Source organism: Armigeres subalbatus, chromosome 3 (assembly GCF_024139115.2).
Source record: "Armigeres subalbatus isolate Guangzhou_Male chromosome 3, GZ_Asu_2, whole genome shotgun sequence".
NCBI classification, from domain to species: Eukaryota; Metazoa; Arthropoda; class Insecta; order Diptera; family Culicidae; genus Armigeres; species Armigeres subalbatus.
Genome location: NC_085141.1, coordinates 420,538,199 through 420,561,731, shown reverse-complemented (window position 1 = coordinate 420,561,731; position 23,533 = coordinate 420,538,199). Strand labels below are relative to the sequence as shown.

At 39.1% G+C, this 23,533-nt stretch overlaps 2 protein-coding genes across 2 annotated transcripts in view; both read right to left on the bottom strand.

The window, feature by feature from the left end:
* LOC134227334 (uncharacterized) overlaps positions 1-23,533 on the bottom strand; it is a 125,592-nt gene that overhangs the window by 65,368 nt on the left and 36,691 nt on the right. The window lies entirely within an intron of this gene.
* LOC134224334 (uncharacterized) lies at positions 6,254-7,201 on the bottom strand. Its single transcript, XM_062703665.1, has 2 exons — positions 6,587-7,201; positions 6,254-6,517 (listed from the first exon to the last, which is right to left on the bottom strand). Exons 1-2 carry the CDS (start codon positions 7,141-7,143, stop codon positions 6,358-6,360), a joined length of 717 nt encoding a protein of 238 aa, XP_062559649.1. The 5' UTR covers positions 7,144-7,201; the 3' UTR covers positions 6,254-6,357.

Here is a 23,533-nt window from a genome sequence, read left to right as displayed (position 1 = left end):
TCCACTCCTGCGGCAGAACCTCATCCTCCTAAATCTTGGTAATCACCCAGTGCATCGCTCTAGCCAGTGCCTCACCACCGTGTTTAAACAGCTCTCCTGGTAGTTGGTCAACTCCAGGGGCTTTGTTGTTTTTCAGCCGGCCGATCTCCTCCTGGATTTTCTGGAGATTCGGAGCCGGAAGTCGCGCGTGTGCTCCTAGGTTTCCTCCGGAAAATCGAGTTTTGTCTGTTCAGCGCCCGTTTGTATCGTGCCTCGTTCGCCCTCGTGCGGCCCATGCTGCATTCTTCTCCTCAACTAACTGCTCACATTCACCGTCATACCAATCGTTCCTCTGATCCGGAGCCACCGTGCCTAGTGCAGCGGTTGCGGTCCTTCCAATGGCGGATCGAATATCTCTCCAGCCATCTTCAAGAGATGCTGCGCCCAGCTGCTCTTCCGTTGGGAGTGCCACTTCCAGCTGCTGCGCGTAGTCTTGGGCTAGTCTACCGTCTTGTAGCCGCCCAATGTTTAGCCGCGGCGGACGACTCCGACGCGTGTTGATCACCGTCGAGAGTTTTGAGCGCAGACATACTGCAACTAGGTAGTGGTCGGATTCAATATTCGCACTGCGGTAAGTGCGTACGTTCGTGATGTCGGAGAAGAATTTTCCGTCGATTAGAACGTGGTCGATTTGGTTTTCCGTTACTTGATTAGGTGATTTCCATGTGGCCTTGTGGATATTCTTGCGGGGGAAGAAAGTGCTTCGGACTACCATTCCGCGGGAGGCTGCAAAGTTTATGCATCGTTGGCCGTTGTCTTTCAATACGGTACGCAGACTATCCGGTCAGATGACCGGTCTATACATTTCCTCCCTTCCTACCTGTGCGTTCATGTCACCGATGACGATTTTGACGTCCCGCAGTGGGCATCCATCGTATGTCTGCTCCAGCTGCGCATAGAACGCTTCTTTCTCGTCGTCGTATCTCCCTTCGTGTGGGCAGTGCACGTTGATGATGCTAAAGTTGAAGAAACGGCCTTTAATCCTCAGCTTGCACATTGCATTGCTTGGCTGCCACCCAATCACGCGTTGGCGCATCTTTCCCAGCACTATGAAGCCGGTTCCCAGATCGTTGGTGGTGCCACAGCTTTGGTAGAAGTTAGCCGCTCGAAGCCCGCTTTTCCACACTTTCTGTCCTATCCAGCAGATTTCCTGCAGCGCTACGACATCGAAGTTGCGGGGATGTAATTCATCGTAGATTATCCTGTCGCAAGCTTCCAATCGTGATCCTTCATTCGTCGCCTAGATCGTTCCGATTGTATCGAGTCGTATTATCTTGTATGTCGTTCATAATAGTTGTTTTTAAAGGCGGCTTATTGGGCCTGCGCAAACCTCCTGTCTCGTCGGAGGGCCGTCGTGTCAGGGCTGTTTAGCGTCCCACCTAACACCAGGACTTGGGCTTGTGCGCACACGGTCGCTTTGGTGGGGCCTACTTGCGGATACATGCAGCTTTTTATAAGAATTTAACAGGGTCCACTGTCAAACCCCACCACATCCTAGGCAAGCCCCACAACTCGCAGATGGCCTGGGGAGGGATCGTCAAGCCCTTGGACATAGTCCCGGCTGCCCTTCTTTCTAGAATTGCCACCTCGTAATTTTAGAGCGGCGTATTTCGGTTTTCAGTTGTTTGATGTAACTTTAAATGTATCAGCATGTAGATTGCGAGTAAGCACGCGCCTGTGATACTTTTTCATAGTCATATTTGCTGCAGAAAAAGAATTAAGCATTCAATGATGAAATGATGACGATTTGATGATTGTTTGTGCTTCCCGTGTCACCTTAATAGCCTCTAGCTTTCCATCCAACTTTTTCTTGTACGGTATATTGTATGCAAGCTCCATAGTCCATAGTAATGACAACCAGTGATTTTAAAAGGTGATGGAAAAATGATTCGAATTGAACGGATCCTATTCCTTGCATATATGCTGTAACATTCTTATGCTGTGTTGTTATATGCTGTTTTAGCCAGATCTATCTGGCCATCCCTGAAAGATAGCTCAGGATTCTGGAATGGTATACCGTCGACGTTTATGTTCAATGTTAATCAAACTTGGTTTATTGAAAAATAAAGGCACGGTTATTGTACAATTTTAGTGCAAAAACTTGGGTCCTTCTTATCCGTGCGGTAAGATGGGCAGCTACAAAGCAAGACTATGTATTCTGAATATGGCTCGGTTCGATTCTCGGTTCCGGTCTAGGAAATTGTCGGATTGGAATTTTTCTCTATTTCCCGAGACATGAAAGTCTCATCGTATTACACTCTTGATATACGAATGCAAAAATGGTAACAAACAAAAATGGCTTTCAATCTAATGATTTTCAATTATCTTTCGATTATCTACTCCCTCATACTTTGAGTAGAAATGACCGATAAAGCCGATAAACAAATCATTCACCACAATCACGGTCGTAAAATCTGTTTCAATTATGACAATAAAATTTGGCTTATAACAAAAATGAGGTTCTATCCAATAAGATCGAAATCAGGTGATTGGAAGAACACGTCACGATATGGACATACCTCCATGAGTGGTAGTGCAATTCCGCATAAACCTGCCGATCGATAGAACTAGATGTAAAACAGAACAGCACATGGGGAGATCGTTGCCTGGATCTTTTTGCCTGTCTTGGCACGGTGGTTTCCATACCACTAACCAAGCCGTCCACAACCAGGGCGTTAGGCAAGAAGATTCACGCTTCGATTGTGTGCTGTTCAATAGATAGTCTTCCTTTCTCCCTTTCACCCTCTATCGCTTCATACTTGTTCGCGCCCTAGCGAATGGCTTTCAATCTAATGATTTTCAATTATCTTTCGATTATCTACTCCCTCATACTTTGAGTAGAAATGACCGATAAAGCCGATAAACAAATCATTCACCACAATCACGGTCGTAAAATCTGTTTCAATTATGAAAAATGGTAACTTTGAAACGTCGAAGTTAACATCGCACATACTACACAAAGACACACGAGGTGGGAGCACCCAAACACGAGCGGCAAATCCGTTCGCCGGAAGTGATTTAGCAAGCTCACTGCCATCAGAAGCAGCTGCAGCAGTGATACAGAAACGCTAGGAAAAACAAAAGTAAGGATCTTTGCAGCAGTTGCAACATCCAAGGAAGAAAAGGTGTAACAATATGGTCGACAACAGTTTTGTTGATGAAAGAAATAACGTCCATAAGCATGGTCAACAGGATCCGATAAGCAGGATGTATGAAACTGCCGATGTTGCGAAACTGCCGATGTTTAACCGCTGTAACATCGATATGTTGCTGATTCCAAACCAAGATTTTTTATGTATACAGGTTATCCGACTTGTCAATATCTCCAGCTCAGCCATCTTGGATTTTTGTATGGAATTTATGCTCGTTTATTTACGTTTTGCACTGAAAATTTATGTTTCCCCCCCGCGCTGGTTATTCCCATCTACTGACGAAGTCGGATAACCTGTACATAAAAAAATTTTGTTCCACACCTCATTGAAGTGCTTACGGGTTGAACTGTTTTAAATTTGCGATGTCTGTCCTCAAATTATTCGAAATATATGCGAAAGTTCAATGGTTGTTACGTCAACTATGAAATCATGTGCAGAGTACTTGTTCTTCAGAAATTTAAAAAATTCCAAAATCGAAACGAGGAGTATATCGGAGGGTTTCGTCTACTTCAGATAGACGAAGAACTGTATTCGTAAAAGCCTTTTTGAAATGTTGGGCAAATAGTGTGCACTTTTCAGATGCCGTGTCTGCACATAAGTCACCATAATGCATGCTTGTAGGTAGCCCGTTTTCTTTGTGTTAAGTTTGGAAAAAGGACCAAAACTTTTTAGGATGTGATCGCAGACGATCTCTGCATACGATCAATATACCTTGCATACGATAAACGATTAAAGCTAGTTTATTTGTTGCTACACAGATAGAAAAAGTTGTTGAAATTTACACGAAAGTTATGCACCTAAAAGGAATGCCAAAAAGAGCGTAATTTTTTACGATATTTTCGCTTGGATGTATGTAATTTGTATTGCATTATGCCACTATTTATTCGATAAAGTGGTATAATGCTATACAAATTGCATACATTTAGGGTGAAATTGATGGAAAAGATTCATGAGTGCTCAGAATAGTGTAATTTTCCACGTCTGTATTTTTTACCATCTGATTGGTTTTCCTTTTTTTTCTGTGTAGACAATACGAAACAATGCTTGGAGTGCGGACTGCGATTATGTCTGTACTTCCGAAGGGCGATTGCTTACATCTTTCCAGTTTACGAAGATATCGGTTTGTCCAAGGAGGTTTCAGCGACAGTCGCTTTAGTGGAACATGCACAGAAAAAAATAATGAAAACTAATCAGCGCGTAAAAAATACAGACGCAGAAAATTACACTATTCTGAGCACTCATGAATCTTTTCCATCAATTTCACCCTAAATGTATGCAATTTGTATAGCATTATACCACTTTATCGAATAAATAGTGGCATAATGCAATACAAATTGCATACATCCAAGCGAAAATATCGTAAAAAATTACGCTCTTTTTGGCATTCCCTTTATGTGCATTACTTTCGTGTAAATTTCAACAACTTTTTCTATCGGTGTGGAGCTCAATCACACGCTGAATTTCGTGGTTGAATATGCCGATAATATCATCCAGATCCCGATCGGAATCTAGGAAGCGCGAATCAATTGATAATAGGAAGGATGTTGGAAGATCATAATCGTCACGTAGAAAATCAAACTGGACCCTATCAAGAGATTGTTCAAATTGCAGCGGTAGTTCCATTTCTATACGGACCTCAATTGGTGGATGAGCGATATCGGCAACAATCAGATGTTCCACTGCTTCAGAAACGCAGCAGACTGGTAACGTTCTGTCATTCACCAGAGCCAAATCGAGAGTCCTATTGTTAGTGTTCTTTATGGGGTTTACTTGTGTCAGATCGTGTCATCCTTGAATTACTAACATCAATCTTGAATCAACCATTCTCAGAACGTGTCTAATGCATTTCGGAGTGGTTGTAGCCCCCCAGAAGAAGAGCAAAATCGTTTTGGTTTAGTCCAAATAGAATGGATTCGACGGAGTCAACATGCTCTTGGATCATATTGAGATCATCTCTCTGGTCATGTGGTAGATAGAGAACTCTAACGACACAGTCTGTCAGCCTTATTTTCACCCACAGTTGCTCCAGGCATCCGCTAACTGAAGTCGGATCCGCACAGGAGCGCAGAGCTGACAAAACAGCAATTAGTACACCTGCTCCTCTAGTTTTCCTGCTGTTAAGCGCATTCCGATCAGTTCTGTACACCGTGAAAGAGTCGCCGAAGAGTGTGTAGATAGAATGCAATCATCCAGCCAAGTCTCAGTTAATACGATGACATCATATTTCGAACCTGAAGCTGCCACAAAGAATGAGTCGATCTTAGTACGAAGACCCTCACATTTTGGTAATAAAAGCGCAACTCGGATAGCGAGACAGTGGACATAATGCTTTCGTTTCGAAGGAGAGTAAGAATATTGTCAGGAGACGAGAGATCAGGCGGACCAGGCAAATGATTTACAGGGGAGGTTATGGATTATTGTGGTTAATCAAAATAAGAAGGGGACAGAAAAGGAAGGAGGCGAGAAAAGTTCTCCATTTGCTCAGAATATTCCGAGGGAGGAAGCCATATTGGACAAACATAACGACACTACTTGATTCTCAAGAAGGTTAAGAAAAGACCGGAGCTAAGGGACGTGGGCAAGAAGTTATTGGAGACCAGGTGTATCAAAAAGGAAAAGATGCTTTTCGACCTGAAGGAAGACGCTGAAGTTGATAGCTCAACTGTGCAGAAGCGCTTTGCAAACTCATTGGACGAAGAGATAAAAAGTGAAAGCCTTATCTCCAAATAAGTGCCTGGATGTAGACTATGTGTAAATGATGATTCAGTTTAGAAAGATTTACGGTGACAGATAGATAGCGATGATTCGTTTTGCTCTGGAAACCAAGCGAAACCAAGAAAAGCTTTCCGGCTAATGGCCGTTCGAATCGGAACCACGTACAGAAAGATATTGTAGCAGGCAGGATGCGTTACCATTGGAGATGGTTCCCATCTACATCACCTTGACGGAAGGTGGGCTTATTTCAAACCTGTTAACGTTGACTTGACGTTGATCTCAAACCAGTGTTAGTGTGCCTCCTATTAGACCATTCAATTTAACCAGTTAAAAGCATGATGAATTATGAACTTTATTATTACAAATTAATGCAAAAATAACCAATCATGTTTTACGCTTCAATTTTCCAAATCGTCGTCATTTTAATAGTCCATATATTTTCATACAAGCATCATTTTAAAAACACCAAAGGCAATACAACAGTACTGATTGCATCCAGTAAACTATGCCCATACGGACAAGTTTTAAATGCCTCTGAACATTTTACCCCGTTCAATCCATACTTTCGAGCCTCCAAGTATTCCTCTTCAAGTTTATCCGTAGCACTTGGCCTAAAATTGAACAGCATTGCCGATTATTGCCACACATTACGAGACATTCATAATGCCAAGAGTACTCACGTAAATACCAAATCTATCAGTTCACCAATCATTCCATTATGAGACAGTGGGGTCTCCGCCAGATCGCAGATCGTCCTCAGCAGGCAGTCTTTGCCTTTTCTTCCCATATTGTCGACCATCCGCTCCAATACGCGATAGAACTGTGCCCTGCTGTCATCCGTGTAATCCTTGTTCATACGATTTGTAAAAATGTCCTCCGGTACCGGCCAAATAATATCGGCCAGGATGCGATAATTCGCCTGCAGGTTGATACCGCCGTTCAAACTTCTTCTCAGTTTGTGATTGAAGACCACCGGATAAACCGCACCCGCAACAACTTTCAGCACCCCTCCGCTGATGGCAAAGGTCAGCAAACGTTTTTCTCGGGAATGCACTTCAAGAGAGGCCGGCGAGGGTTCCGTTTCGTTACCGGTGCCACTACACTGCGACGCGAGCAATATGATCAGTAGACTTGTTGAGAAAATTTGCAACGTGGAAAACATTCCGCGACTATTTACTTTGGCAACGTTCAGATGATAAATGAAGACAGAACAAAAGGCAAACGATTTTATGGACATTGATGATTTTACACTTTTTCTGTTACCAGACGCTGTAAAAGTTTCGCCAGGAGAAATGTCTCTTTGATTCCGGCGCGAGTGAATAGGAGTGCGACAAATATCACGATTGGCTCTGTTTACTTTTGTCATTATTACAATATTAGGATAAAAGATAAGATATGCTAGACTGGCGGCAGTTCGACGCTTGATAGCCAATGAAAATGTTATCTTTTTCCAATCGAAAGTTTGCCGTTGGGTTGTAAGCATCAAACACCACTGCGGACTGTTAATTAAGATCAGCCGGATCGAAAAAGTAGCATCGAAATTCGATGTTGTGTGTGTTCTGTTTTGGTTTGGCATCAACGTAATGCGCGTCGACAGCGGGTGTAAATTTGATTTTCCTGTAAATTAGAGTGCCCAACCGATTTCTAAACGAATACGTAAATCTCTTATGACATATAGTGGATGTAAATTGGTGTATGTGTGGAAGGCATTTGGCGACAAGACGTAGTTAAAGCTAAGACTATCAACAGCAGAAGTGGCATTTCCAATGGAGTAGCATTTCTTGAAGAAATATTCAATCTGCCTTTGGTAGCACCTCAACCACTGCACTAGGCACGGTGTCCGCGGATCACCAAAACGACTGGCATGACGGCGAATGTAAGCAGTACAGTGGGCTCATTGGTGATCGTCGAAAACGAAACCAGCAGAGAAATTCGGAGACACATCGAGGCAGCCGAACGAACATTTGACTTTGACTGAACGAACAACATAACAGAGTTTGTGGCTGTTCTGAATTGACTACCTACAAAAGGCTTATTTAGACTGCTACGGAACGCTTTTGGAGAACCATCGAGTCCCCGGAAAAAGCAATATCTATGGTGGGGTGCAGATGGTGGAGGATACATGGAGAAGGCCAATGAACCACGATTTTTGTCAGATGTTGGTAGAACCATCATCCATCGCTCACACCGCCAAAATCGGACGACTGCGGTGGGCCGGATACGTAACCATAATGTGAGGTAATAAGCTGGGAAAAATTGTTTCCGATAGTGACGGACACAATGAGGCCAGAATCAGAATCTCGATGGGAAATGGCCTCCATTGACCATGTTGTGAGCTCTATTGAAAGCTGCATAGCCGCCTTGTCAGAGCTGATGTACGTTACTCTGTTGGGTACCTCGGACGTTTCCATGCAGCATGAACCAAACCACCCCATCGTTTAGTCAAGAGAAACGGATTTACGTCACATTCAGTGCATTAAATCGAAAGAGTTAAGTTGACCAATTGGCTCCCGTAATCAACTGTTCACGAATCTGTTTGAAGCCTTCCGATTCCAACTGTTTACAACACATTTAGGAAGGTCAAACTGGAGACTTTTTCTGCCAAAAAACTCAATAGGCAGAAAAATAATTGACTGAAATGTATTTGGCCGAATGTTATAATTTAAGTTATTTGTCAGAATAAGCCATCTTGATTTAAGCGGAAATATTTTAAGTTAGTTCCTTAAGCTGACCAAATCATTAATCGAGATGTGAATATTGAGTAGAGAGACGTGAAAAGTAGAATATTGAACTTAGAAGTAAGCTCTTTGGAGTAGGTAGTGAAGTGTGGCGTCTAAGCATTCACTTTTCATTTTTCACTTATCATACTACATCTCACTTATCATTACTCATGTTTTAAAGTCAAAAACAATAAGTGAAAAGTGATATATGGAAAATGGGAAGCTAAAAGAATAAGCTGTAAGTGGGAAGTTAGAATATAGACTCTCCTTTTTACTATTTATTCTTTACTCCGTTTGGCCGAAAATGTCATTCGGTTGAAACCATTCCTGCTCGGGCACAATTTGTTCACATCGTGTTCTTCCAGATGTCTTCCAGTCGAACTGATCATTCGACCGAAAAAGTCATTTGTCCAAACAGGTGAATTGGCCGAAAAGCAAGTTCGGCAGAAAGGCCCATTTGCCGGGAAATGTCGCTTGGTTGAACATATCATATGGCCGAAAAAGTTGCTTGGTTGAAAAAGTAACTTTTCACTTCTCATTTATCATTTTTATTATTATCATTTTTTTTTGTCATGCATTCTTATCCTCACTACTCATTTCTCAACCCTCAAATTTCGCCAAATGACTTTGTTCGGGGATAAACTAATCCATTTGTATCAAAACATGAAGAAAGACTCGGGAAATACAAAAATACAGAAGTTTCAATTTTGAGTCAAAAATTTAAAACGTAATTTTTGAAAATTTCCAGATTTTGTGTTGCACGAAGCCGTCGATATGTTGAAAGTAAAATGTTTCGCTTGTGTTCAGTGTTTTATTTAATTTAAGTCAACCAAGAACGAAATAATCTGTGAAAGTGCTCCTGTTTCTCGAGGTCTAGTGACGACAGCAGATAAAATAAGCATTAAAGTTACGGTCCTTCAGTTCAATCTGCGATGTAGGTGTGCTGTCTAAGGCTATCGAAGACCCCTCGGAAACAGTGCCCGTTCAGATTTGTTAGGGAAAGTGTCATTTGGCCGAAAGGAATTTGGCTGAAAGCTATTTAGCCGAAAACCACTTGTCCAAATGCCATTTTGCAGGATAACACGTTAGGCCGAATGTCATCTAGAATGACCGTATTAATTAATAGTCATACGTCATTTGGCTGAAAGGGACGTATGGCCGAAAATGTCATCTGGCTGAACTGATTATTTGGCTGAAAAAGTCGGTTGGCCGAACAGGAAATTTGGCCGAAAACGTCGATAGGTCGAGCAGGTATTTTGGTGGGAAATACCATGTGGCAGAATCAGTATGTGCGAAATGGGAAGTGCGAAAGAAGAAGTAGAAAACGAAGAGAGAGAAATAAAAAGTGAGACGTTACATTTTTTCCTCCTCATTTCTCAATTCTTATTTTTCACTGTGCAAAGTGAGAATATAGAGAAATGAGATTTTTATCTTCAGACGTTTCACTTATTACTCCTTACATCTCATTTCTTATTACTTTCTTCTCATTCGTTATTCTTGAGAAGTGAAAAATAATAAATGTCTTATTTCTCACTTTTCACTCCTTACTTCGTACTTACTATTCCTCAATTTTCCTTCTTATCTCTAAATCCTTATTTCAACTCACTTCGCTCTTCTCATTCCTCAATTCTCATATCTCATTTTTGAATTTTCATTTCTTCCATCTCTATTCTCGCTTCCTATTTTTCATTCCTGACATCTCATCTCTCATCTCGGGGCCCTCCTTAGCCGTGCGGTAAGCCGCGCGGCTACAAAGCAAGACCATGCTGATGGTGGCTGGGTTCGATTCCCGGTGCCGGTTAGGCAATTTTCGGATTGGAAATTGACTCGACTTCCCTGGGCATAAAAAGTATCATCGTTGTTAGCCTCATGATATACGAATGCAAAATGGTAACCTGGCTTAGAAACCTCGCAGTTAATAACTGTGGAAGTGATTAATGAATACTAAGCTGCGAGGCGGCTCTGTCCCAGTGTGGGGTGTAATGCCAATAAGAAGAAGAAGAAGAAGATCTCATCTCTTACTTTTCATTTCTTCATTATCATTAATGATTTGACACTTTTTTCATTCACTATTATTCGTCCGGACGATATTTTCGGTCATACGACCTATTCACCGAACGACACTTTTGTTAGTTTATCCGTTCGATAAAATTACATTTTTGGCCGTATTACCCGCTCGGAAACGAAAGTCCATTTCGGCCAAACGACTTTTTCGGCCCCATGATTTTCAGTCAAATGGGTTGCGGTCAAGCCACTTTCGACCTAGCGATCGTCGCATCAGCCAAATGGTTTTCAGCCGAATGACAAATAGTACGTCTTTGATCGCGTTTCAGATCAAATGTATTATGACTTGACGAATTTCGACTGCAATTTTCAGCGAATCTTTTAGTTCAGTCGTACACATTTTTCGAACATCTCTTTGGCTGTGATATGTGTTGACGCTGTCAAGGTATGTACGTGAGCGTCCCAGGGTCTTCTGATGATATGCCGATAATCATCATCATCATCATCATCATCATCATCATCATCATCATCATCATCATCATCATCATCATCATCATCATCATCATCATCATCATCATCATCATCATCATCATCATCATCATCATCATCATCATCATCATCATCATCATCATCATCATCATCATCATCATCATCATCATCATCATCATCATCATCATCATCATCATCATCATCATCATCATCATCATCATCATCATCATCATCATCATCATCATCATCATCATCATCATCATCATCATCATCATCATCATCATCATCATCATCATCATCATCATCATCATCATCATCATCATCATCATCATCATCATCATCATCATCATCATCATCATCATCATCATCATCATCATCATCATCATCATCATCATCATCATCATCATCATCATCATCATCATCATCATCATCATCATCATCATCATCATCATCATCATCATCATCATCATCATCATCATCATCATCATCATCATCATCATCATCATCATCATCATCATCATCATCATCATCATCATCATCATCATCATCATCATCATCATCATCATCATCATCATCATCATCATCATCATCATCATCATCTACCGGTACCACGACTCTATTCTCAACTAACTTCAGGAGAAATCATCGGAAGAATTCTTGAAAAAAACATTCCTTTAAAAGAAATCATGCAGGAACTTTTTAAGGAATTCCTGGAGAAACTTCTAGAATGGCTTCTGAAGTAACTTCCGGAGAAATTCCTGGAGAAACTTCCGGAGGAGTTCCTGGAGGAACTTCCGAAGGAGTTCCTGGAGGAACTTCCGAAGGTTAGTGATGAACTTATTGATACATAAAAAATCACTTTAATAAAGACCAAAAAAAAACTTCCGAAGGAGTTCCTGAAAGAACTTCTGAAGGAGTTCCTGGAAGAACTTCCGATGGAGTTCCTGGAGGAACTTCCGAACAAGAAGAAGTTCCTGGACGAACTTCCAAAGGAGCTCCTGGAGGAACTTCCGAAGGAGTTCCTGAAAGAACTTCTGAAGAAGTTCCTGGAGGAGCTTTCTAAGGAGTCTCTGGAGTAATTTCCGAAAGAGTTCCTGGACGAACTTCTGAAGGAGTTCCTGGACGAACTTCTGAAAGAGTTCCTGAAGAAACTTTCGGAGAAATTCCTAGAGCAGCGGTTCTCAACCTGGGGTACATGTACCCCTGGGGGTACCTCCGCTGCCCTCAGGGGGTACCTTGGACAAAAATGTGCAATGGCGGATGTAGTAAAGTTTTTTTTTTGTCTTTATTAAGGAGACTTTCAGCCCTAGGCTGCCTCGTCGCTGGCTCGCTCGTAGTAAAGTTCTTTTATTGATAAAGTTTTGATAATTGTTTAATTTATAATTCAAAAACTTTATATTGTACATGAAATGCACGCCCATCCAATCAGCAAATTGTAACCTAGTTTATCTTGCCTACCACAACCAGCTACGTAGTGCATGAAAGGCTGTAGCACAAAACCCAGATTAATCCACCTAGCGGTGATGGTGCCTTTCTCGACCTTCGTAAAATGTGTTTGCTTGAAAGTAGATGAGCTAGTAGCTAGGAGTAAAAAAGAAAGACTTCTTTGTCCGTTCTATGAAAATCGGATTATTTCAAGCAAAGATATTGTAGATCCAGTTGAAAACGCGAGATCTCGGTTCGATTTTCAACTTGATCTACAATATGCTAATAAGAATTTCTACAATTTTTTTTCTTTCCCAATCTTTTTGATGTACATACCCCTGTTTTATGTTACCCAGTTATATATTTCAAGGATGTTTGGATGTTTGTTAAACTGAAGCTCTGGCTACACAAAAAGAAAACGAAAATGTCATTCCCATCAAGCGAGCGGAGGGCAATATTTGTTATGATATGACAGTGAGTGACATTTTTACGTGGTTTTTACGTATAAATTTGTATTTTGGCCATAACTTCCGATCCCATAGTCCGACCTGGCCAATTTCAAATAGGAAATAATGGGAAAGGATTCTGCGTCGAATGCAATTTGTTGCGAGCAAATCGGTTGAGGATAAGTGCCCGAAAAATTAGTGACATTTTTACGTGGTTTTTACGTATAAATTTGTATTTTGGCCATAACTTCCGATCCCATAGTCCGACCTGGCCAATTTTCAATAGGAAACAATGGGAAAGGATTCTGCGTCGAATTCAATTTGTTGCGAGCAAATCGGTTGAGGATAAGTGCCCGAAAAATGAGTGACATTTTTTACGCGATTTTTACGTATAAATTTGTATTTTGGCCATAACTTCCGATCCCATAGTCCGACCTGGCCAATTTTCAATAGGAAACAATGGGAAAGGATTCTGCGTTGAATGCAATTTGTTGCGAGCAAATCGGTTGAGGATAAGTGCCCGAAAAATGAGTGACATTTTTTACGCGATTTTTACGTATAAATTTGTATTTTGGCCATAACTTCCAATCCCATAGTCCGACATGGCCAATTTTCAATAGGAAACAATGGGAAAAGGATTCTGCGTCGAATGCAATTTGTTGCGAGCAAATCGGTTGAGGATAAGTGCCCGAAAAATGAGTGACATTTTTTACGCGATTTTTTCGTATAAATTTGTATTTTGGCCATAACTTCCGATCCCATAGTCCGACATGGCCAATTTTCAATAGGAAACAATGGAAAAGGATTCTGCGTCGAATGCAATTTGTTGCAAGCAAATCGATTGAGGATAAGTGCCCGAAAAATGAGTGACATTTTTTACGCGATTTTTTCGTATAAATTTGTATTTTAGTCATAACTTCTGATCCCATTGTCCGACATGGCCAATTTTCAATAGGAAACAATGGAAAAGGATTTTGCGTCGAATGCAATTTGTTGCAAGCAAATCGGTTGAGGATAAGTGCCCGAAAAATGAGTGACATTTTTTGCGTCGTTTTGTGCGCACACACACACACATACACACACACACACACACGCACACACAGACATCACCTCAATTCGTCGAACTGAGTCGATTGGTATATAACACTATGGGTCTCCGGGCCTTTTATAAAAAGTTTGTTTTTGGAGCGATCATATAGCCTTTACCGTATACTTAGTATACGAGAAAGGCAAAAAGGTCAAAAACCAAAACGAAGGTGAAACCAATTATGAAAATCTAATCGAAACAAAGAATAAATATATGTAAAGAATATGCTTTTGTAATAAAATCCATACCAATTTAAGAGGCTTAAAGGACTTCTTTCCTAAAAGCTGAGAAGCTCCGTTGCAAGAAGCTTTAAAGCTCTTTCAAATCGGTTCGTAAGCCTCCTTCTAAGAGGCTCGGAAGCCTTTTTTCAAAAAGCCTTAGAGAGGCTCGATAAAGTCCTTTCTAGTGTCTCAGAATCCTTTTTTCAACAGGGTCGGAAGCCCCCTTTTAAGAGGCTTAAAAGGAGGTCTGGAGGTCTGGATGCAAGTCTTCTTTCAAGAAGTGCAGCAGTCCCATCCCAACGGCTCAAAAACCTCCTTTCAAGAGATTCTGAAGTCTTCTTTCAAGAAACTCGAAAGTTCCTCTAAAATTCGGGAGCCTCCTTTCAAGAGGCTCGGAAGCCTCCTTTCAAGAGGCTCGGAAGCCTCCTTTCAAGAGGCTCGGAAGCCTCCTTTCAAGAGGCTCGGAAGCCTCCTTTCAAGAGGCTCGGAAGCCTCCTTTCAAGAGGCTCGGAAGCCTCCGAGCCTCCTTTCAAGAGGCTCGGAAGCCTCCTTTCAAGAGCTCCAGAAGCCTCCTTTCAAGAGGCTCAGAAGCCTCCCTTCAAGAGGCTCAGAAGCCTCCTTCAAGAGGCTCAGAAGCCTCCCTTTCAAGAGGCCTCAGAAGCCTCCTTTCAAGACGCTCGAAGCCTCCTTCAAGAGGCCTCAGGCCTCCTTCAAGAGGCTCCGGAAGCCTCCTTCAAGATGCTCAGAAGTCTCCTTTCCAGAGGCCTGGAAGCCTCCTTTCCAGAGGCCTCAGCCTCCTTCCAGAGGCCTCAGGAGCCTCCTTTCCAGAGGCCTGGAAGCCTCCCTTTCCAGAGGCTCGAAGCCTCCTTTCAAGAGGCCTCAGAAGCCTCCTTTCAAGAGGCTCAGAAGCCTCCTTTCAAGAGGCCTCAGAGCCTCCTTTCAAGAGGCTCGGAAGCCTCCTTTCAAGAGGCTCGGAAGCCTCCTTTCAAGAGGCTCGGAAGCCTCCTTTCAAGAGGCTCGGAAGCCTCCTTTCAAGAGGCTCGGAAGCCTCCTTTCAAGAGTCTCGGAGGCCTCCTTTCAAGAGGCGCGTATTTTTAAAATCTTGTAGCTTGTAGCTTGATGTATAAACATAATTTGATTTGTAAAGTTTCACGAAAAAACGAAAATTTTAAACAAATATATTATACAGGGTGTTCAATGTTTGATCATTGTGTTTGTAAGCCCAATATACATATTCTGTATTAGTATTGGTGTCAGCATTAGCGGTATATATAAGCTATCGGACGTGTGTGGTGTCGACATTCTGTCACTTGTTGTTTGTTTATTACGCGCGTTTAAAATGGATTGGGGCATCATAAATAGCCGTTTTTGAAGTTCAAAATCATTGCGGCGTACTTCAAAACTGAGGTTTTGTGGACGATTGATGCCCCCAGTGGCCCGGTGATAAGACTGAGACGAGCCCTACGTATTCCAATAGGACGATAACCCTTTATACACGAAAATTGCGATTTTAGCCTAATATGGGGACAATTTCATCGACTTTTGGACCAAATATTGCGACCACCCAGCTTCCCGGATTTGAACCATCTAAGCTTTTTTGTTTGGTCCTTTATTATGTTAAAGCTGTACGAATACAAGGTCAGTAACTTGGACCAGTTCAAGACGTAATTCTCAAAATCTGGAACGAAATGCCCATGCAGACCGTGCGTGCCGCTTGCGGTGGGTTTTAGAAACGTTTGAAGCTCGTGAAGAAGTACAAATTAGAGGTCATTCCAAAAGAAATGTTACAAACGTTCCTTATAAACAATACTTCCAATGAAATGCAACCGGAAAAAGAAATAATTTAATCTCAATTTTTAAACATTTTTTGAAAGTGTATTCGAACTTATTGAACACCCTGTAGAACTATGTGAATAATGAAGAGCCACACTGCCAATATCTGAGAAAGTGACGTGAGCGCCAAATTAGAACATGCATGTTTTCCATTCTTCTGTTAAAGAGCTCATTACGTACTACTCGTTAATACAATTTTTGGAAAATGGCGTATACGTTACATTTTCCGATTACGGCAGCATATATCCCTTTAGTTTTCAAGACCGTTTTTATTATATTATTAGTTATGCTTATTTTCATTAGGGCGATAAAAAAGGGGGTACCCGGGGTACCTCAAAGAATCCAAAAGTTCGAAGGGGTACCTCTTAAGAAAAAGGTTGAGAACCGCTGTCCTAGAGGAATCTCTGGAGGAACTCCTTGAAGAACTTCCAGAGGAACTCCTAGAAGAACTTCAAGAGGAACTTCTAGAGGTAATCCTAGAGGAACTTCCGGATGAATTTCTAGAGGAACTTCCGGAGGAGCTTCCGGATGAATTCCTGGAGGAACTTCCGAATGAATTCCTGGAGGAACTTCCGAATGAATTTCTGGAGAAACTTCCGAATGAATTCCTGGAGGAACTTCTGAATGAATTTCTGGAAGAATGTTCAGGGGATTTTTTTGATGAACTCGTTGAGGAACTTTCGATAAATCTGTGTAAAATTTTTTCCATGTGAAATCAGTTAACGCCGATCCACGCCACCGCGCCGCCACTGCTGGCTGAAAATGATCTATCACGCTGCCGCCGGTGATTTTTTAATCGGCGCACAGGTCTAGCTCAGACCTCGCATAGTAGCAACGACAACTCATTCAACATTTATCCTGAACATTGTAACAAGTGTCAATGTGTTGTCCAAGATTGGTGAGATTTTACGCGTTTTGTATTCGTTTAAATTGTAAAAAGGAAAATAATCGTGGTTGTTTAGTGTTAAATGTTCCTGCTCCCACAAACCCTTCGAACGCAGCCAACACTACACTGCCCCACGAAAGGACGACAGTGATACCGCTACTTACCACCAGGGACGCCGAGAAAAACATCGAATGGGTGGCCATGGGGGTGGTGAATTAGGTGGCGAACTGGGTGGCGAACTGGGTGGATGTCAGAGGGTCAACGACCAGAGGCTTGGGGTCAACGATCACGAAACGACTCATCATTAGCCTGGTGTTAGTCGAAAGAAAAGGTTGATTAGAAGGTTATAGTTTTGGAAAATCAGAGAAAAGTTATAGTCGGAAAATTTGAAAGAGTGAAAGTGGAAGAGAACGTTTGAAGTGGAAATCTGGACAACCAGGATCTCGCGGTTTTATTATAAAACGCTATCGCGGTTTCCCGCCGTTCTCAAACCCGATACCTGCCCTAGAGTTGGTCCACCAAGTGCGCCATAAAACCAGGTTTTTCCCAGTACGTCCACGGCCTGCTGAAGCCTCGAGTTCGCTACTACACTCGAGGGGTGCACGACACAGGCAGAGGGTCCACGAGAGGCTGCAGTCCGCCGAGAAGAAGCTGACATCCACCCCTTCCCAGTTGCAGAAACCGAAGATTCTACAGCTGGCGGAGTAGCAGTGCGCGGGGCCCCGAAGAACAAAGAAGAAAGAGTAGTAAGGAAGTAAGGAAGAGAAATGTAGGAGGTAGAAGTAAGGAAGTGGGAAGCGTCGTCCGGTGTTTGAGGACGGACGCGAGAAGGAAGAAAGAAGTAGGACGTCAATGAGGAAAATAAAGTGCACATAAATTAAAGTGGGAGTTTTTCATGAGACAACTCTAGTGTTTTACTATCGCGGAGTGTCACGAGCGTAGAGCCGACCCTGAGGATTGTAAAAGGGGGTCTCATCAGTGCTGGGAGTAACACGGCCCTGGTCCCCAGTGAGTTACAACATGATGTCATTTACCGTCACAATTAAAAGCATCCAATAAAGAATTTTCTACTACTTCCAGAATTACCGCCTGCTATTGGAGTCGGTTTTCAAATATTAAAAACTTTTAAAAGAAGACTAACCAGCATATCACCTGTTCCCAAGACCCCAAAAATCGAGCAAATAGCTTGTAAGAAGAGTGGCGTATCTTCATTCCACACGCGAACATTTCTCTTGCTGCCGCTTCCAATTTACCAAATATTTGCTACGATACTGCAACTCCCGAGCCGTCGCCTTATTTAAACATACTGAGTGTTTTATTTGTGCCCTGTAAGTCGGGACGTCGGTAGACGGGCCGCCAGGAGCGATCTCGGCAATCAGTGGATGAAGATTTGCCAGAGAAGAAGAATCTTTTCAGGATTCGTGGTAGACGAAGCCCCCCATTGGGAGTGTTATTCCCACACTGGAACTGGAAAACTCTCCGTGTGCCGGAAGATAATCAGAAGAGGTTTCAAGACGCTGCTTCCCTGGAGGAATACGTGGGATGCAAAAAATTCCTATCTGGTGTTAAGGGACGATGACATATGCAAGCCATCGAACAACATCAAACTAATCAACCATAAAACGGTGAGAACTTCAGATGCCGTGACTACAATGAAGTCCGGGAGGTGATAATGGGTGGTAAATCTTTTCGACCATTTCACGGGATCCCGGGAACACCAAACTCGGGTGATAAGTCCTACTGCTTTCAGAATATCTCCAAATGAAGTCTAGCTCAATTTGTTATCCTTTGATTACTCAAGAAGCGGTCAACAGTCATACACCTCCGATTGTAACCACTCCGACTCCCAAACAGTGTTGGTAGAATCATGCTCAAATCTCTTTCACCGAAAACTCATGTACGAGCTGACTCGCTTGCGATTCTGCATGGAGAGCATCGTGCATAAGTTTTCCACACAGAATCGCATCGTTTCGCTCCTTCGCCGAAAAATAATTTCGCTCTTAAAAGTGTCAATACCCAAACGAAGCGTATTTTATGTTGTACCGAAAGGCTATCATTTCACTCCGAAAACGAACTTTTTATTGACGCCTCGGTAACTCATAGTTTTATATACCAATCTACTCAGCTCGACGAGCTGAGCACATGTCTGCCTGTCCGTGTGTATGTTTGTGTGTATGTGTGTGCACAAAAGCTAAGAAAAACATCTTTTCGTATAGTAATCTTTAACCGATTTTCTCGCAACAAGTTTTATTCGACAGGGGACAAAGCCTTGTTGATCACTATTGAATTTGATAACGATCGACCGTTGTGTTTAAAAGTTATGAAGAAAATGGTACATCGAACCATATAAGCCCCATATGAGGTTGGTGTCTTGACTAAATGCGAGAAAGGCAGCATCACTACTCGGTGAATTAAAAAGGTTTTTTTTAACAAAAATAGATTAATTTAACGAAGAAGAACGCCGAAAAACCATGCAATGATGCAAATCGCGAGTCGAATTATGGTCAATTCTCTGGGCCATGAGTCAGGTGAGGTTTGCCTCGCGCTTGATTTGAATCGTGGATGAGATTTGAGAATTTGAGTATTTGAGTTTTTACCAACACTGCTCCCAAAGCGCTTCCATTCCTTCTGACCAGCGCACCGCAACCATCATCATCGCCCCAACCTGCGTCGGGGATGCATCAATGCAAATTTTCAGCCTACCTTCCGAGGCGTACACTTTCACTGATGGTCGAATTCAGCCTTTAGTTAAACATTCGGTGTTGAACTTAATCTAAAGATTAAAAAACACTTTAATAAAACCTTCAAGAGGTCAACCGTATGTCTCTATCAATGGATTGTTTCCTAGGAATCTAATACAAGTATGTTAGTAAAGTAGGTACCACCAACACTCAGTTGCGTTCAGGATTCTTCGGAAGATATCAATCCAGCCAAGAGAACCCAGTCATTGGAGTTCGTCTCCGAGGTAGCATTCCATTAGCGTGGTAAATCTTTACTTCTCTTATGGTACGCTTCCCGGCATCAATCAAAGTCATGGTGTGTGACGTCAGAAGACCAACCATTCGTACTCCCGTAGTGTTTCCTTACTAGACAACAAGCTGTCTCGCGGTTGCGTACGGGGTTACTCGGTTCTCCCATAATTTTAGGGGGACAACATGCAATATCCTCAGCAACGCCGATCATTTCATTTGTTGCTGCACCAAGTATCAGGTTAATGCTATATCCGCACTACGATCGAATAACATGTTATTCGCGCTATGGTGTTATTCGGCCAATAACATGTTTTTCGAAGGTAATATTCCCATACATTTCTGACAGCCGAATAACACCTTTGAATAACATGTTATTGCGAATAACATGATACAACTGATCGAATTTGCTGCTCGACTGAAGGCCGAAGGCCCTGCGCATGTTTTCTTGCATTCAAGTGGTTGGTCATTTCACGTGTCCAATTGGATTATACGGCAATGTCATTTTTGATTTCCTATTCGTTTTCTATCGGATTCTTCAATCAGCTGTGTAGAACAACGGTGCTGAAAATGGGCAAGGTATACTTCATGATGGACTGTCGCATTTAATATTTAATATTCAATATTTAATATTTAATACTCAAAATTTAATATTTATAAATATTTAATATAAAATATTGAAAATTAAATATTTAATTTTAAATATTAAATATTGAATATTAAATCTTAAATATTAAATACTAAATATTAAGTATCAAATTTGAAGTCTTAAATATTAAATATTAAATATTGAATATTAAATATTAAATATTAAATATTAAATATTAAATATTAAATATTAAATATTAAATATTAAATATTAAATATTAAATATTAAATATTAAATATTAAATATTAAATATTAAATATTAAATATTAAATATTAAATATTAAATATTAAATATTAAATATTAAATATTAAATATTAAATATTAAATATTAAATATTAAATATTAAATATTAAATATTAAATATTAAATATTAAATATTAAATATTAAATATTAAATATTAAATATTAAATATTAAATATTAAATATTAAATATTAAATATTAAATATTAAATATTAAATATTAAATATTAAATATTAAATATTAAATATTAAATATTAAATATTAAATATTAAATATTAAATATTAAATATTAAATATTAAACATTAAATATTAAATATTAAATATTAAATATTAAATATTAAATTAAATATTAAATATTAAATATTAAATATTAAATATTAACATGATTAAATATTAAATATTAATAAATATTAAATATTAACATTAAATATTAAATATTAAATATTAAATATTAAATATTAAATATTAACATAAACAAATATTAAATAAACATTAAATATTAAATATTAAATATTAAATATTAAATATTAAATATCACATTAACATTATCATTAATATTAAATATTCAATATTAAATATTAAATATTAAATAATAAACATTAAATATTAAATATTAAATATTAAATATTATTAAACATTAAATATTAAATATTAAATATTAAATATTAAATATTAAATATTAAATATTAAATATTAAATATTAAATATTAAATATTAAATATTAACATTATATTAAATATTAATTACATTAAATATTAAAATAAATATTAAATATTAATATTAATAATATTAACTATTAAATATTAAATATTAAATATTAAATATTAAATATTAAATATTAAATATTAAATATTAAATAAACATTAAATAACATTAAATATTAAATATTAAATATTAAATATTAAATATTAAATATTAAATATTAAATATTAAATGATATTACATATTAAATATAAAATATTAAATATTAAAAAAAAAATATTAAATAATAAATATTAAATATTAAATATTAAATATTAAATATTAAATAGTAAATATTAAATATTAAATATTAAATATTAAATATTAAATATTAAATATTAAATATTAAATATTGAATATTAAATATTAAATATTAAATATTAAATATTAAATATTAAATATTAAATATTAAATATGTATTTAATATCAAATATTAAATAATTGATATTAAATATTAAATGTGTAATTAATATTGAATGTTAAATAATTAATATTAAATATGTAATTAATATTAAATGTTAAATAATTAATATTAAATATTAAATATTTAATATAAAATATCGAAAATTAAATATTAAATACTAAATATTCAATATTAAATATTAAATGTTCATTCGCTCAACATAATATGATCTGTAAATTTAATACAACAAAAGCTGTTGACAAATGTCTCATTTCAAATAAAAATATGTACAGGATTGGATGAAAAAAATACATGCAAACATTTTTTAGAATTCCATTTTGATAAAATAAATTAAAATACACATACATGTGGATCATAACTACATATCTTCTAACTAAGGGGCCGTACCCAAATTACGTAAGCATTTTTTCTGGGTTTTTCAATCCCCCCTGCCCCCATGTAAGATTTTTCCAAGATAAACCATTTTATATTCATATGGAGCGTAAGAAAATAGCAGACCCCCCCTTCCCCCATAAGTGCTTACGTAATTAGTGCACGACCCCTAAACAAATGTGAAAAAATGAACATGTTAATTGTAAGTTCGAGAAATGACGAGCTCGGTGGTCTAGTGGCTACCGCTTCTGCCTTATAAGCAGGAGGTCGTGGGTTCAATTCCAGGCTCGTCCCTTTCCTACTTTGTAAATATTTCTATCTTAGTTCTTTCTGTGTTTCACGTTCTACCAAAACGATTCCTACTGTTATAACCTTCCACACAATCCCAAAACTTCCCGTGGTACCTATGAGAGGTCGTAGAGTTCTCTGCATCTTTCTTAAGTAGGTGTCCAACAAACCATCCTTCCTCTTCCTCAGCATTCGCAAGAACGTGGCCAGGACAGATCTCGACTATCGGAGAGTGCAATGCTTCCATCTAAGAGATAGTGATTAGTCCCAACGCAATATCTGAGGTAACGGATGAAAGTAATGCTACTCTCATACAATAGTCTTGGCTTGTACCAACTACGAATTTGTGCGAATTGCTCAATGCTAATGCTAATGTTAATTGTAAGTTCGAGAAATCATTCTGGCGACATGTTTTATGTCTAGAGAGTGTAAAACAAAACATTTTGAAAAACCAAACAAATATCAAAAAATTACATGTTATCAGAAAGTCGTGAGATTGTAATACAAAACATCTTCTATCAATCAATAAGCTGTATGTTTAACAGAAACCTTTTCACAACTTACTTTAAACACGTTATACATCAATTTTCAAATTCGGTATTACTTGGGAAACTTTCATAAATAATTTTAAAATTAAAAAAAAATAAAGCTAGATTAAAAGTGAATTGAATCCATAGTTAATAAAAACAAGAATAGATTTTCAGGTTGCTTACATTTTATTTGAACCGTCTAATTCATATTAACTTGAATATATTTAGCCCTTAAGCTATCTGCCTTCAACTGAATGCGTAGGACTGCGAATCCAGAGTTAACAAGTTTGATTTTCGAT